Source organism: Acinonyx jubatus, chromosome B4 (genome assembly GCF_027475565.1).
Source record: "Acinonyx jubatus isolate Ajub_Pintada_27869175 chromosome B4, VMU_Ajub_asm_v1.0, whole genome shotgun sequence".
NCBI classification, from domain to species: Eukaryota; Metazoa; Chordata; class Mammalia; order Carnivora; family Felidae; genus Acinonyx; species Acinonyx jubatus.
In genome coordinates this window covers 114,163,933-114,180,945 of record NC_069387.1, presented here as the reverse complement: position 1 = coordinate 114,180,945, position 17,013 = coordinate 114,163,933, and the positions used below count along the sequence as shown (strand labels likewise).

The window sequence follows — 17,013 nt, the reverse complement described above, 5'->3', positions numbered from 1 at the left end:
TTACTCAAAAAATGTTAGGAATTTTCCATAGTATTAAGATGTAACTTTTTTTGGTGTCATGTGACTACTAACAACTTCATTAAAGGCAAAGGTTCTTACCCTTTCTGCCAAGCTCTCATGGAAGACAGTCCCTTGACTATCCCCAGATTGTATTGATCAGGCTTCAGACTTCGATAAGATAGACTTTGTTTGGGTTAGAAACAATTCCTGGCTGGCTATAAAAACCACTGCTCTAAGAGCCAAGCTTTTCCTTAGTGGGACCGGGTAAATCACTTTTCTTTCTGAGCTTGTTTTCTGCATCCATAAAATGAAAGTAATATAATTGCCTCCCATGGTTGTGGGGAAATATGTGAACTTAGATGAGTGTGAACCCAAGGAAAACTGTTTAGCACAGTGTCTGGCTCATGGGGTAGCTTCAGGGGTGGGGGGACATCTTAATATTGTTGAATAAGTGAAAAGTAAGTAAGTTGTTAGAATTATCATTGTTTTCTATATAGTGTGCATATAAAATTAAAGCTGTATAGTTTTAAGAGTTTGCAAATCTGAATTTTGTATCCATTTAAAGTCCCATCTCCCTTTGTGTCTTTTTAAATTAGGATGTGGCAGCTTTGGAGAGTCAGCCTTTACTAGGATTCACTGTCACTCAAGTCAAAGATGAGAATTCAGAGTCTAGAGTGTTCCAGTTGCTGCACAAAAACATGTTATTTTATTTGTTCAAAGCAGATGATGCTCACTCAGCTCAGAAGTAAGTAATTTAGGCATATTTTTCTTTTATACATGAGTTTCAAGTTGTTACATGATTGATTTTAAAATAACCTACTTTCATGCATGGGGACAATTAAGAATTTAAATCCAAGATCCAAATTAGGAAGATTTAACACATTTTTCAAACTCTTTAGAATTGTTTTAAGGACGAGCAAGAGGATCTGGAATATTTTCAGGAGGCAGAGGGGAAAAGAAAATAGGTAGTTCTGTCCAAAATATTTTGTCTATACTGACCTCTGAGGAAGCAGCATGAAACTGCTCTGCTGCAAGGAAAGGAAGCCGAGGCATTTGACCTCTCCTTCAGTGAGGGTGAGGATCATCTCTTGAAACATTCCAGGACTTTGGCAATCCAGTGACTCAATTGTGCCATGGAACAGCAGGAGTTTAAACAGCTGCTTGCTAACTTACTTCTTTGGGAAAAAGGTCAAACACATTAAGAGGCTCCCATGCTGTTCCCAATAACTGAGTAAAAGGAAATGGATATCATTTTAGATGGTAAAGGTTTTTAAACAATCTCTTCAAAATTCCAACAAGAACATTTGTTTTGATGTCGTGATGTTGTTTGACATAGAGAAGCATATCTCTGTGGAACCCAGGTCCTTTGTAAACAAAATAGAGCAGATAACCTTTAACCAAATCTTTCACTTGATTTTTATTTTGGTCTCACATGTTACATGTTTTTGTTTTCACTAAGATGTGCTTATGTTTTCTCCATAGGCTTAAAACGGTGCATGCAGATAAAAAAAAAGAATGCTTTAAGTCAGCAAGGCTTATCTTTTCTTAATGCAGTTAGAATTAATGTACCAGAATTGCATATGCTCTTGCATATTAATCAGGTACAATGTTGCAAATACTCTGGAACACTTTTTTCTTTTTTCCAGTCTATGTTAGGACATCTACTATGTATATCTATTACTATAAATAAATTTTTTTGAATTGAAGAATATTTAAAATTGTCACTTAACCATTATTTTTTCTGTAAAAACTACTTGGGTAAAAGAGTAATTGCTCTAATATTCTGTTAGGTATTACACTTCTCATGATTTTTATCTGTATTCATCATCAAACTGATAAAAATTATTGCTTTTGAATATACATCTTTTGTTTATATCATTAAGTCAACAAGGTAGAAAAACCTTAAGACAATTGAATGTAGTTAAGTAAAGGGAATCTGCCCTCGTGTAATTGAGAATTAATACAGGATACATTACAAGTTTCTCTTTGAAGTCACTAATGTAATGGGGTTTTTTTGCATAGTATAGAATATTAAAATGTGTTAATTTTAATGAAAATTTTTAACTCTTTAAAAGTCTCTTTATCATGATATAACATGCCATTTGCATTTAAATTTTTGAAAATTCTGTCCTTGAAATTTGAGCTATATCTGTTATAGGCTGCTTCTATTAACTGAGTGATTTTAGATGTTCACAGAAGTAATTACAGTCCTAGGGAGGTACAAAGTGACTACCTCCAAGTGTCTTCTGAATAATTGAAACTGTGGGTATTGTCAGATAAACTTTGAGACTAATGAATTCTGGGAAGACTTCTATGAAACTCTGAGACACATTTCTTTTTCTTTTTGAGACACTTTATATTGCATACAAAATTTTGATCAACTGGAAGTAGACCAGATATAGATTCTCTTTCACTGAAAATACTAAAATAGGTTTCAATTACGGATCCCCAGGGAGTTAAGAGAGAAGGAAGTCAGGCCAGATTTTGGGCCATATTACCACATAAAGTATAATTCCATATACACAGAATTCTAGTTTAGTATAGGAAAGATCTTTTTTTTTTTTCAAGTTTTTATTTAAATTCGGTTAATTCACATACAGTGTAATATTACTTTCAGTAGTAGAATTTAGTTGATTCATCACTTACATACAATACCCAGGGCTCACCACATATGCTTTCCTTAATACCCATCACCCATTTAACCCATCCCCCCCCCCACCTCCCCTCAACCAACCCCCAGGTTGTTCTCTATATTTAAGTGTCTATTTCTTTAAAAAAAATTTTTTTTTTACTTTTTTTTATTCTTTTATTTTTTAAATTTACATCCAAATTAGTTAGCATATAGTGCAACAATGATTTCAGGAGTAGATTCCTTAGTCCCCCTTACCCATTTAGCCTATCCCCCCTCCCACAACCCCTCCAGTAACCCTCAGTTTGTTCTTCATATTTATGAGTCTCTTATGTTTTGTCCCCCTCCCTGTTTTTATATTATTTTTGTTTCCCTTCCCTTATGTTCATCTGTTTTGTCTCTTAAAGTCCTCACATGAGTGAAGTCATATGATTTTTGTCTTTCTCTGACTAATTTCACTTAGTATAATACCCTCCAGTTTCCATCCATGTAGTTGCAAATGGCAAGATTTCATTCTTTTTGAGTGCCAAGTAATACTCCATTGTATGTATGTATGTATGTGTGTGTGTGTGTATATACATATATATACACACATATTCTGATCAAACATATGTATGTATGTATATACATACATATATGTATGTATATACATACATATATGTATGTATATACATACATATATGTATGTATATGCATATACACATATACATGTACACACATGTGTACATATACATATATGTATGTGTATACATATATACATGTGTGTGTGTATGTGTGTATATACACACACACACACACACACCACATTTTCTTTATCCATTCATCCATCGATGGACATATTTGGGCTCTTTCCATACTTTGGCTATTGCTGATAGTGCTGCTATAAACATGGGGGTACATGTCTCCCTTCGAAACAGCACCCCTGTAATCCCGTGGATAAATGCCTAGTAGTGCAATTGCTGAGTCATAGGGTAGTTCTATTGTTAGTTTTTTGAGGAAACTCCATACTGTTTTCCAGAGGGGCTGCACCAGCTTGCATTCCCAATTGTTTACTTATTCTTGAGAGAGACAGAGTGTGAGCGGAAGAAGGGCAGAGAGAGAGGGAGACACAAAATCCAAAGCAGGCTCCAGGCTCTGAGCTGTGAGCACAGAGCCTGACGAAATGCGAGATCATGACCCAAGCCGAAGTTGGTTGCTCAACTGACTGAGCCACCCAGGCACCCCAATAGTATAGGAAAGATCTTAAATATACAGGCAGGGTAATTGGATCCACAGGTACAGCTATTATGTATATTGTCTTAACGTGTACCAGATGATTGCATTTTGTAATTCTAACAAATTTCTCTTACCAATAGGTGGATAGAAGCATTTCAGGAAGGCACAATATTGTAGTGATACTGGTTTCATCTCTTCTGTGATTTCACGTGGTGGAATTTCATCAGAATGGAGTAAATGCAGTACAAAGATTGTATATAAATGAACACTGCCAAGAAAATCCAGCCAAAATCTTCATCAAATATTAGAAATTAATTTTGTTGGGTATAAGGGGGTTTTTTTGAATGTTTGTTTTTTCATGTGTGTTATTTATTAAATTTTGATGTTTACTTAATTGTCAGAATTATTTCTGAGACTCACACTGAATTCTAAAGTACCTTTTCTTTAGAAACCAGAAAACTTATCTTAATACTGTATACTGTATTAACCGTTTGTGACACAGATTTCTCCATGTGTTTATAGTGTTTCATTGTAACATTCTCACCTGAGGTAATAAGTCTTTGTAAATACAAAAATACACATCAAGGAGAAAATTTCCATGCAGTGTTTGGTTTAGAAATTATTATAAAACTGCTGATAGAAAAAAAATGTATGTTTTTGAATCAATAAACTTAGATGAATTTTTGTATCTTTTAATGGAAAAACACGTGGCCAACTTCTACCTCAGCAACTGTGAAATGAAATTCCAGTAAATTATCTAGAGTATTTCTGTTATACCTCTTTTGGCATGAGATAATGTTACATCATCAAGGAATTATAGCAAAGGGATAGATTCTGAAAGTTTTCGTTGAACTGAGCTATGAGTAGTAGGAAAGAGGATGTTTTCATTTGCAGAGGAATACAAATAATTAACTCTGTGGTCTTTCTATTAAGTCTAATTCTTTTTTTAAAGCTAGAAACATAACTATTATTTTTTTTAAAGCAAAATATGGTAAGCATCATATTCCACAATATCCTTTGCTATTATAAGTGTTCTGAGCCCAAGTCAGTGGTGGTGGTTGCATCTAAATGTTCCATTTCCTATAATATTGTGCTTTAAAAAATGAACTGGAATTACCATATCAAACAAAAAAAAAAGCACATATTCTAAGGCAGTGTTTACTGAAATTGTATTCATTTTTTAAAGGTTATTTAATACTACTTTGTGTTATGTCCTCCCTGGTAATTAAAACAAATCCTTTATTTCTGTAACCAGTTGCCAATGCGCACCTCATTAGGAAAGAATTATATTCATAATTCTGGTGCACTTACTACTAACGTCAACTGAGAAACCTAATTATATACATTTTGTTGTCAGGCTACTTTAAAAAAATATCTCTTGATAGCTAACATTTTAGAGGAAAAGATGGTATTATTTGGTGCATTCTATGAGAAAATATACACAGTACCCAAATCCCAACATGTATTTATTATACATGTGTTTCCATCACACTCTGTTCAAGTTTCTCCTTTTATTCATAAGGAGGAGAAAGAAGAACACTTGTAAAGCTAAGCAAAAAGGCACTAAAAGTAACCTAGGCAAGAAATGCCAGGTTAAACTGGGGGAAGGCTGGTGTTCTTAGTGTGTCCCCTCAATCAAGCTTCCTCTTTAGCTGTGAAGCTGTAAATGTAGAGGATCCACCAGAGTCCTAGAAAAATGAGAAAGGTTATCTGGGGCATCATCCCACATTTCTGAACCTCTCTCCCACCTCTTTTCCCCTGTTCCCTAATGTACCCCGTATCCTCCTATTTACCATCTGCCCAAGATACTTAATTCTCTCTTCAACCAAAAGCTTGATTCTTTGAGTATGTAGTAGCATTCCTAAAAATGAGATCATCAGAGCAACTCTGTTTAATATAAAACAGTAATGAAACAACTAAATGAAGAAGATAACATAATTTTTTTTAATTTAAATTTTAGGTGACATATAGTGCAATATTGGTGTTAGGAATAGAAATCAGTGATTCGCCACTTACAAACAACACCCAGTGTTCATCACAGCAAGTGCCCCCCTTAATACCAATCACCCATCTAGCCTATCCCCCACCCACCTCCCCTCAGTTTGTTCTCTGTTAAGAGTCTTGTGGTTTGTTTCCCTCTCTTCCCTGCACCATCCCCCTGCCCACTTCCCATGTGTTCATCTGTTTTGTTTCTTAAATTCCACATATGAATGAAATCATATGTTATTTATCTTTCTTTGATTGACTTATTTCATTTAGCATAATACATTCTAGCTCCATCCAAGGAAGATAACTTTAAAGTGTAGTTTTGGCGCACCTGGGTGGCTCAGTTGGTTAAGCATCCAACTTCAGCCCAGGTCATGATCTCGCAGTCCGTGAGTTCGAGCCCCGCATCGGGCTCTGGGCTGATGGCTCAGAGCCTGGAGCCTGCTTCTGATTCTATGTCTCCCTCTCTCTCTGCCCTTCCCCTGCTCACACTCTGTGTCTCTCTCTCAAAAATAAATAAACATTAGAAAAATACACACAGTATAGTTTTGTTAGCCAGGTGTTGGCAGGAAATAGGGAAAGCCTGCTATTTAGAAATTTAGTTAAAATGTAAATGTTACTACAACATATGTTGATATGTCTTGGGAATATGCATCCATTTGCACTCCCATTTTTGAAGTCTGAGATCTACCATAGTCAAATGTAGTCATTGAGATTTTCAGAGAGATAAATCCTATTTCTCCTGTTAGGCCTCACAAAATACCTATCCTGTGTCTTTTAAGACAAAATATTTGTTGAAATACACAGAATGTGAGGACTGGATTCTTGTCATCTACAACTCAAACACAGCCCTCCCAATGGCCTCATTATAACTCAGATCTTAGACCTACTTTTACCCCCACCCTGCAAGGCCATATTTGCAACTACCTGCTGGACATCTACACGAGTCCTTTTTAGGCATGTTAAACTTTACAAGACTTCATTTTCTTTTCATTCAGATCTGTTTATCTTCTTCTGTAATGGAAAAACACCATTCTAGGCTCTAGAATCTGCTTCTAAGTCTCAACAAGACCCTCTGCTATTGCTCTTGGGTCCTTTCCATCTTCATCACTTTTATTGCACAGACCCTGGCTCAAGTCCTTGTTACCTCTTCCCAATGATTAGAGTAACTCTTCCTCTAATTCCAGTGCCATCTTTTCATGGTCCCATTTTCAACTCTGCCAGAGCCATCTTCTAAGCGGAGCTCTAACCTAGTTTCATCCGTGGTCTTTGCAACTTCCAATGGCTTTCCAGTGGCTTGGCATAGAATATTTTTCCTCAGGTATCACACACTCCAGCTAAACCCACCCCAGCCCTTCTCTGTTTATAAGGTTTACTTCTCATTCTCTTCCCAACCCACTTCTGCCTATTTATCCAAGACTTTTCTTTTTGCAACAGTTGGTCCTAGTCCTCTCCCATATCCCCCTCCCCCCCCCCCCCACTATTCCTCCAGACCACATCTAGTCTCTCCTTTTCCTATGCCTCTATAGCCTTTTAACTAGGAAACACATTTTTTTATGGTGCCTATCACATTCTATTCTTGAGATTTTGAGACTCCTCAGCATCTGGCAGAGTACCTTTCGTGCTCTGGACACTCAGCATTTGTTTGGTGAATTAAATTACTCCAAATGGATCCCTTCTGGTTTTTATTTTTTTAAGTGCTTTCAAAATACAAATGTTCTGGGGCCTATGCCACATTTAATATTCTGTAAAGGAAAATCATCTATGACTTTCCCTTTTATAAGAAAGATAATTTCTACTAGGATTTTATTTTTTTAAAGATATTATATAATAGAAAATTTTCAAGAAGTCTCTATATCAAATTCCCTTGGTGAGGGGAGAGAAAGAGGGACAACTTTCTCTTTTGTATGAGTCGGTCGTAGCATGTTAAGAACCAATCTTGAAATACTATATTGTTTTTTTAAATAACATGAGTTTCTAGAAACATGTTTTACTTAAAGTGGTAATAGTTTGATCTTATCGTACACATATAGATCCCTTATAAATAAATATTAGTATTGTAAATAATGTCAATATGTATTTATACAAAATAAATTTACTGTATCTACTTTTGGTGTGATGATGTCTTTTAAGCCATATGTATTTTTTTTAATCCTTTAATTTTTTTTTTTTTTTATGTTTTTTTGGTTTTTTTTTGAGACAGAGAGAGAGCATGAGCAGGGGAGGAGCAGAGAGAGAGGGAGGCACAGAATCTGAAGCAGGCTCCAGGCTCTGAGCTGTCAGAGCCCGACACGGGGCTCGAACCCACGGACCGTGAGATCATGACCTGAGCCGAAGTCCGATGCCCAACCGACTGAGCCACCCAGGCGCCCCTAAGCCATATGTATTTTTAGAGTCACATATTTATTTATTTTTTTTAAATTTTTTTTTCAACGTTTATTTATTTTTGGGACAGAGAGAGACAGCATGAACGGGGGAGGGGCAGAGAGAGAGGGAGACACAGAATCGGAAACAGGCTCCAGGCTCCGAGCCATCAGCCCAGAGCCCGACGTGGGGCTCGAACTCAGGGACCGCGAGATCGTGACCTGGCTGAAGTCAGACGCTTAACCGACTGCGCCACCCAGGCGCCCCTAGAGTCACATATTTAAAGATGAACCACACAGACCTGTTTTCAGAGACTGAGACATGAAGCATATTCCTCTTCTTGGGGAATTTTTCTGTGTCCAGCCGCCTAGTTCCAGAGGGAAATGATAGAGGAAATGTTCTTCCCAGCGCACTTTTGTTTTTCCTGACTTGGGTTTCTGGCCTGAATCCATGACTGCTTTTCTTTTCTTTTTTTTTTTTTTAAATTTTTTTAATGTTTTTATTTATTTTCGAGACAGAGAAAGAGAGTATGCGCAGGGGAGGGGCAGAGAGAGAGGGAGACAGAATCCGAAGCAGGCTCCAGGCTCTGAGCTGTCAGCACAGAGCCCCACACGGGACTCGAACCCACGGACCGTGAGATCATGACCTGAGCTGAAATCAAGAGTCGGACACTTAACCGACTGAGTCACCCAGGTGCCCCTGTTTTCTTGTTTAAAAAAAAAAAAAAATTCCAGGGATGCCTGGGAGGCTCGGTTAAGCATCTGACTGCGGCTCAGGTCATGATCTCGTGGTTTGTGAGTTCCAGCCCTGTGCCAGGTTCTGTGCCGACAGCTCAGAGCCTGGAGCTGCTTCAGATTCTGTCTCCCTCTCTCTCTGCCCCTCCCCTGCTCACACTCTATCTTTCTCTGTCTCTCAAAAATAAATATTAAAAAATTTTTAATTCCATCTGATACGTTTTTATACACCTAAGAGCTTTTTTTTCTTTAATTTTTTTAATGTTGATTTATTTTTGAGACAGAGAGAGCCAGAGCATGAACGGGAGAGGGTCAGAGAGAGGGAGACACAGAATCTGAAACAGGCTCCAGGCTCTGAGCTGTCAGCACAGAGCCCCACGCGGGACTCGAACCCACGGACCGTGAGATCATGACCTGAGCCGAAGCCGGAGGCTTAACCGACTGAGCCACCCAGGCGCCCCCATGACTGCTTTTCTAATGTTGGTCGGTACTAAAGAAATTTCAAGGACCCTTTCTCTCAAGTCCAAACCATACAGTGCTTTACACACAGGACAGCTCTTCTGCCACACTTCAGTGCCACAGGTGGTCACTGTCATGATGTTCTGTCAACGCCTCTTTGTTTCATGAATCTTTATTGACCACCAGCTATTGTCCTAAATGCTTGGAAATACACCACCGAACAAAAAAGCCAGCCTTCAAGAAGTTTACATTCTAAGTGATAATTCTTGCTCCATTTAGCCACTATACCTATTTACCCACAAGAGTTCATAGTAAATCTCTGCCTTACTGTGGAGAATTCTACCCTAGCTTCCTTTATTTAAGGGAATTTTAAATATTTTATTGGAACCTACCCAGACTTAACTCTTCCAATAAACTTTAGTCTAAGGTAAGAGATACCCTAAAACAGAGTCCAATTTTCCACAAGTTTCTAACCGCCTAAAACTGATAAGGTTATCTAGTATTACTCAAATCTGAAAAGTCTCAAAACTTCCTTTAAAGACCGCCTTTGGCAAACTGGGATGCTAAGGGCACACGGTTTCGGAAGGTCCCTGATAGGGCCGCTCTGGCGGGGCAGTTTCCCTCCCAGCTGATAGAGGGCAGTGGACTTTCAGAGGCTCGGTTTTCTCATTCCTCCACCCAGGGAACGTCACGACCTCCTTACTGCTGCTCCACTAGTAATGCGCAGGCGCGGATGGGAGCACGCACCGCAGAGCCGAGGGAGGGGTCACGAACTCTGACCCCCCCCCCAAATACACAAACCCAGAAAGTTCCCTGCCCCCACTTTTCTTTACCCCATCCCTTTCAGCTTTCTCTAACCTGTCTCTTCCCGGAACCCCCAGCAACCACCGCAACGGGACTGTCCGGTCTAAGCCCGACGCGGGACGTAGCTCGTCGGAGAAGCACCGGTAAGAAGTCCCGGGTGGGGAGAAAAGCAGCCGTGGCCGCGCCTGGGACGGGGGTGGATGGGGTGTCCCTTCTTCCCAACAGCCAACGGACGCACCCCTTGTTCCCCCGACAGCCCGCTGACCTCGGCCGGCAGGGCCGGCCTGCCCGGCAGCGCGGCGGCAGGCTGTTCGGGTTGGGCTCGGGGCGCGCAGAATGGCCGAACGTGTGGGTCCCTGCGGGAGGCTGAGGCAGTAGCCGGGGCCGGGGTGCGGCGCGGGAGCGCGGAGCCCGGAGCGGGGTCGGGGCGCGAAAGGCAAGTACGCGAGCGGCCCGGCGAGCACGGCAGCCTCTCCCGCGGCGCCTCCTGCGGCGCCTCTGACCTTTCACCTACAGGAAAAGCTTCCGTCTCGGCGTTGCCGCCGCCGCTCCCCCCCGCCTCGGAGAGCCGCGCTGCGCGGCGGGGCCCGGGGGTCGCAGCGGGGGCTCGAGCGCCCGCAAGCCGAGGCCTCCGTTCCTTTCGGAGGACGCTTAGTAATTCTCGTGCCTACACGGGACGAGCAACGGGTTGCTCAACTTTCACGACAAATCGGGCGACAGCAGCCGCTGTCTTTGGACTCGTATCTTTTGAGAAAAATGGAACGGTCTAGGGGCCTCACTGCCCTGGGCAAGTCTAAACTTCTAAGTTCTTTTGTTGAGAACCCCTGCCTCCGACTCCCGCACGTGCCGTTTTATGATTACAATTACAAATGTTGCCAGGTTGGTTGTCTCGTAACCTTTGTTGCCAAGTTGTCTCGTAACCTTCACTGAGTAGGTCGGCCTGTTTTAAAAAAATAAATAAATGGGAAGGAAAAGCAAAAAAGACTGGAAATTAAGGCCTTTGGGGCTTTTGTTCCTCTGGATGTTCTAAATAGGCCTTTGATTTTGATCATTTTTCATCAGTGTCTGTTGTATAGTTGGTTGGTACACGATGACAGTTTTAAAATTTTGCTTGTGCCCAGTTGGTAGATCATTCCATTCTTATAAAAAAGGTGGATCGCATATAAATGTAACGAATTTCTTTTTTTTTTTTTTTTGGTAGGGGCATTTCAGTCTTCTGGAAGGGTTTTGAGGGAGACACAAATCAAAGGCACCAAACATTCCCAAGATATGGTACCGTTGGTGTTTCTGTCACCCGACGAGTTTAATTCCTGCCCTTGGGGAATAAAAAAGACAAAAGAAGCAGCATAAAGAATTGATAATATAAATATCATTACCTTTTTTTTTTTGATTCGTAGTACCCTTTGCAATCTGGAAATCTTTTATGAAAGCGCTGGGAAAATGCATCTTTACATAAATTTTGAATATGATATCAGAAGTTAAAAGTCTGTTAGTAAATTGTAATTAAGAGCTTTAGCATTCAAAATCGATGCTGAACCCATCTCAAAGGATTGGATTTTTAAAAATTTCAACCGAGTCTGAAAGGCCAGGTGGTATTTAAGTGAGGGAAGAGGAACTTGGAATGGTGGGTATAAAGAACATCCCACTTTGACTTGAAGAGAGGCCCCTCTTGGGAGGCTAGGGGCTAAAGTGGGAAGATGAGGAAGTCAGACTATAAAGGAACCCTCTACGTCCACAGTGGCAGGCATGCTTCAGAGGTGTAATAAATATTGAAAAAATAGAAGGACCAAAACTTCATCCTTTGGCCATTAAAGAGACGTTGATGGTTCCGAAGCAGGAGAATAAGGATATTTCAGTTCTGTGAGCTTTGAGATATTTAATATTGCTGCTTGTCAGAGGTGCTGACCCACAGATAGTTTATGCCTTATTGGCACTTCAAATCTACACAAAGATGGTTCTTGCCTAATGTACACAAAGTCATGTATATTAATTTTTTTTAATGTTTTTATTTATTTTTGAGACAGAGAGAGGCAGAGCATGAGCAGGGGAGGGGCAGAGAGAGAGGGAGACACAGAATCCGAAGCAGGCTCCAGGCTCAGAGCTGTCAGCACAGATCCCAAGGTGGGGCTTGAACTCACGAGCTGTGAGATCATGACCTGAACCGAAGCCGGACGCTTAACCGACTGAGCCACCCAGGCACCCCAAAGTCATATATTAAATATGTGTTCAGGAAACTCAACAGTAGCTGTAATTTTACCAGGAGGGTTAACTTGAAGGCCGTCAGGCTACTGAAGTTTTATGACCCCCTTGAAATTCAGCATACTCCTTTGTAGTGTGGGTGAATGTGAATATGTGTTTTCTGGTGAGAGAAACCTTAACTTCCAAAAATTTTCAAAGATCTACTCCACAGGAAAAAAATCGTTGTTTTATATCATATTTTCAAATTTCACATCCCCCAGAAGGAAATACATTTTGCTCCATAGCTCAGCACACTCAGAGATTAAACTGAAATCAAGTCTTCCTGAGACCATTGTTACCGTCACTATATCTGATGCACTGTTTTCTATTTAACTTAAAGTCTGACCTACTAAATTAATTTCCCCATCCATAAGTGGCTCACAACACAAAGTGTGCTTTGGATGACAGCAGCCTAACATTCAGTTGATGGTAGTGGGGCTGGTGAGGAGAGAATGAACTGTTTCTGATGTAGTCAGAGAGCACACACTAAAAATTTTGAATCTCAATGGAAGAAGGATAGCACCATTCATGTTTTGCTTTCTTCTGTGGTGAAGATAAGTTGAAGTGAGATCATGGTAAATTGAAAAAAAAATCAGGGCCAAAAATGTAAGACTGTTTTGTCTTTTGTATGTTAATTAGCTCTAGAGGAGTGAAGACCGCATCCTCAAGCTTGCTTTGTCCCTTGGGCTGGTGAACAAACCTAACCATCAGTGCCTAACTCGGATGTCTCTTCGATAAGGTTTTTCCAGAGACTCCATCTCTAGTGCAGTGGTTCTGAGCTCCTCTTGTTCATTTATGGAGCACTTTGTTCATTCAGCTAACTTTCAGGAAATACCTATTACCTTTAAAGAAACTGTTAACCATTGGTATAGATATTTTCCCTGACACTAACGTTTTACAACCTTTTGAAGTAGATTGTATTGAATCTATTTCATTTGTGAGGAAACTGAGCCTCACAGTGACTGACATTTAGTAATGCATTTAATAAATAGTAATAATGGGATTGAAGCTCTGATCTATTGATTTGCGGTCTAGGACACTATTACCTATATAAACTTCCTCCTCCTGTTTGTTTGTTTTTCTCTTTATCACTTTTTCCTAGTTCGCTTCATATCATAGTTCATGATAATTTTTTAAAATCTGTTTTCTCACTAAAATATAAGCTCTGTGGGGCAGAGATCTTTTCAGGCTTGTTTACTGTTGAGTCCCAAAGTCTCATAGTGCCTGGTAAATGTGTTTCAGTAAATACTTTCTGAAGTTAGATGTGAATACTGGGCACTGTTAAATACCAGAGGTTCACTGAAAAAATTAGTTCATTGAAAACTACCATTTTTTTTTAAGTTTATTTATTTATTCTGAGAGAGAGTGGGGAGAGTCAGATAGAGAATCCCAAGGAGTCTCTGCACTGTCAACGTGGAGCCCAATGTGGGGCTCGAACTCATGAACGCTTGAGATCATGACCTGAGCCGAAATCAAGGGAAACTACGGTTCTTTTCCTTAGAAGTCTATTAGAGATGGGTCGTCTATGCAAGTAAGGACAGGGTGCTGTAGAAGGTAAATAGGCACAAGATACGATGGGCTAAAAATGAGAGAATGCTTACTTCCGATTACAACCATAGATACCCATTCAAAAAGCAGAAGAAAATAAGTGGCCTGTAAATCTCACCTAAACATATGAGAATGTTTCTTTTTAGTCCTTGTGTGTTTTTGCATAGTTAAAATCAGTTGTAAATAAAATTTTGTTTCTTACGTAAATTCTTAATGTTTATTTTTGATAGAGACCGAGAGAGCAGGGGAGGGGCAGAGAGAGAGGAAGACACAGAATCCAAAGCAGGTTCCAGGCTCTGAGCTGTCAGCACACAGCCCAATGTGGGGTCAAACTCACAAACCGTGAGATCATGACCTGAACTGAAGTCGGCCACTTAAACTGACTGAGCCACCCAGGCACCACACATCCAACTGTTGATTCATATCACAGTTTGTGGACTCCATGCTGGTAGTGCAGAGCCTGCTTGGGATTCTCTCTCTGTCTCTTTGTGTCCCTCCCTTGCTCACTCTCGTTCTATCAAAAATAAATAAATAAACTTTAAAAAATTGTTTAAAAAAATAAGTCTGGGAATAAAATCTGGACTGATAATCCAAAACTAATTTGATTCTTTTCACAACTCTGTCAGTAGTCTCTCATCAGAAAGATTCCGTTTATCAGTACATCAGGGTAACCGGTAACTCCTGTTATCTTTTTGTTTCATTAGTCTAACACCCTCCAGTCCTGAAGACTCCAGGCCTCACGTTTTTAATATTAAGGATTCAAAGGCTGCCCTGCCCTCACTCCTTATGCCTTTTTGCCAGCTTAACACAAACAAACAAAAAAAAATTGGGGATGTTGGGAAAAAATTCAACAAAAATTTTATGAATTCTCTAGAAACTCTGGAGATTGTTTAAAACAATATGGCCGTAGGGGCATTTGGGTGGCTTAGTTAAGCATCCAGCTTCAGCTCATGAAACCGTCATGATCTTCACGGTTTATGGGTTTGAGCCCCACATCTGACTCTGTACTGATAGCTCAGAACCCGGAGCCTGCTTGGGATTCTGTGTCTCCCTCTCACTTTGCCTCTCCCCCACTCATGCTCTCTCTCAAAAGTGAATAAACTTAAAAACATTTTTTTTAAGATTAAAAAAAAGAAATGGCTATAAAACTAAATTTGTCTTTTACTGAAGAACTCACAGAGCAAGAAATTAGAAGGACTTTAATCTGGAAGTAGCCGAAAGGAAAACTTTTGACAATATGTTATTAGAGTAAGTATTCTTTCTCCTTTTTGGGATTTATCCAACTGACAACAGAAAATTGGAGTCAATGCTGAATTAAATGTTTTGAGTAGTGTAGTGTTCAGTGGACTTCTGGTTGAAGAATTCTGTGTGTCTGTAGTAGAAACAAATTGAGGTGGTTGCCTGGCTCATGGTGATTTTATCAGGAGCCATGTCTATGCTAGTCTTTATTTATTTATTTTATTTATTTATTTAGTATTTATTTCTTGGGAAACGGGGACAGAGTGCAAGGAGGGAGGAGCAGAGAGAGAGAGGGAGACACAGAATCGGAAGCAGGCTCCAGGCTCTGAGCTGTCAGCACAGAGCCTGACACAGGGCTTGGACCCACGAAGTACGGGATCATGACCTGGGCCGAAGTCAGACGCCTAACCGACTGAGCCACCCAGGCACCCCAACTAGTCTTCATCTTTTGATAACTAGACCTTCCAAAAGTAGAAGCTGCCAATGCTAGAATCATATTAGCCTTCCTTTCCTTCTTCCTGGCCCGCCTACAGTGATTAATTCCAGAGATAAGCATATAACTTAAGCTGGCCCAATCAGAATCTATTACCAGCATTTTAAAATTGAAATTAGAGAAGACTACTTTTACTTTCCTGGTGCTTTACTACAAAGTAGAAAATAAGAAGCCACATAGGGAGAATAAGGACAGCAATAAGGGGAAAAAAAAAATAGAGATAAGGAGATTCCTGACAGCATCGGGAAACTAACTCCAGTTTTTCCTAAGGTCAGCTCCACTTGGATCCTAGAAGTGTCTGTCCTGTTCCCCCCCAGCCATTTCCTTTTTGCTTAAACTGGCAGTAGTTGAGCTTTTATCACAACCAAAGTGACTAATACATTGTCATAAATCCTTGCTTTGATGCTAAATAACTATTTATTTCTTACTAATTTTCATCATTTCCCCCTTGCTAATACTTTTGTTTATCAGAGTGAATAAAATACTAACCTCTGGGAATCTCTGAATTTTAGTAAAACTTAATACACTTGGATATGATTTGTAATTATGTAATTAATTTAGATAGTCTGCATCCTTTTTGTAAATGGTGGAAAAAAATTTTTGATCAACAAGATTGTAGGGTGTACGTGAATTATTTCATGGATTTATTTGCATATAAAGATGTATTATATTAGTGGATAGTTTAATGAGAGAAGTAAGTAATCAGGAAAATGGGATTATGGATTTGACTTTATATCCTGTGTCTGTGCCTTTCTAGACTTAAATCTTAATGAACCAGCTTGACAGACACCTAACAGGCTTTACAAGTAGGACAAGGTAAATAGTTTGAGATTGCAGTGGAAGATATGGTTGGTTGGAGAGGGTCCAGAGGGAAAAAGTTGTTCTTACTCCACCTTTCTGGTCAAATCTATTCCCTAAATTCCTCTCATTTGTGTTCCATTCCATACAAATTAAGGTGTATGATCACTGAGGTAAGTATTCTAAAAACTTTCCCTAAGCATTCTTTTGCAAACCAGTTTGGATTATATGGATCTATAGAACAGTAGGAGATAAGGGTTCTAGGCTACTGCAGTAATGCAGAGAGTTTATATAGAAAGAAGTAGAAAATTGATATGGTGAATCACAAATCGGAATCTACCAAATACATATGTGTGTGTATATTTTTCTGAAGATTCTCCTAGTCAGATTCTCCTAGAAGTTTTTAACTCCAAAAATTAGGAATCCATTGCCATTTCCTGCTCTTTTCTTCTGAAACAGAAAAAAAATCCAAATATCCCTGAATTCAGTATTCAAGAATTCTGTTT

General features: G+C 39.6%; 2 protein-coding genes across 6 annotated transcripts in view; both read left to right on the top strand.

Annotated features, from left to right (window-relative positions):
• Positions 1-5,164, top strand: part of FGD6 (FYVE, RhoGEF and PH domain containing 6) — a 114,275-nt gene extending 109,111 nt beyond the window's left edge. For all 3 annotated transcript variants that reach the window (XM_053226621.1, XM_015070477.3, XM_027071067.2), the window contains 2 exons: positions 597-745; positions 3,985-5,164. In XM_053226621.1, the coding sequence (XP_053082596.1) occupies positions 597-745; positions 3,985-4,021 (186 nt within the window). In that variant the 3' untranslated portion in view covers positions 4,022-5,164. The remainder of the gene's footprint in view (positions 1-596; positions 746-3,984) is intronic.
• A 5,011-nt stretch (positions 5,165-10,175) lies between these two features.
• The window catches only part of NR2C1 (nuclear receptor subfamily 2 group C member 1), a 51,918-nt gene continuing 45,080 nt past the window's right edge, over positions 10,176-17,013 (top strand). For all 3 annotated transcript variants that reach the window (XM_027071075.2, XM_027071074.2, XM_027071068.2), the window contains exon 1: positions 10,176-10,334. The gene's annotated coding sequence lies outside the window, so the exon portion shown is untranslated. The remainder of the gene's footprint in view (positions 10,335-17,013) is intronic.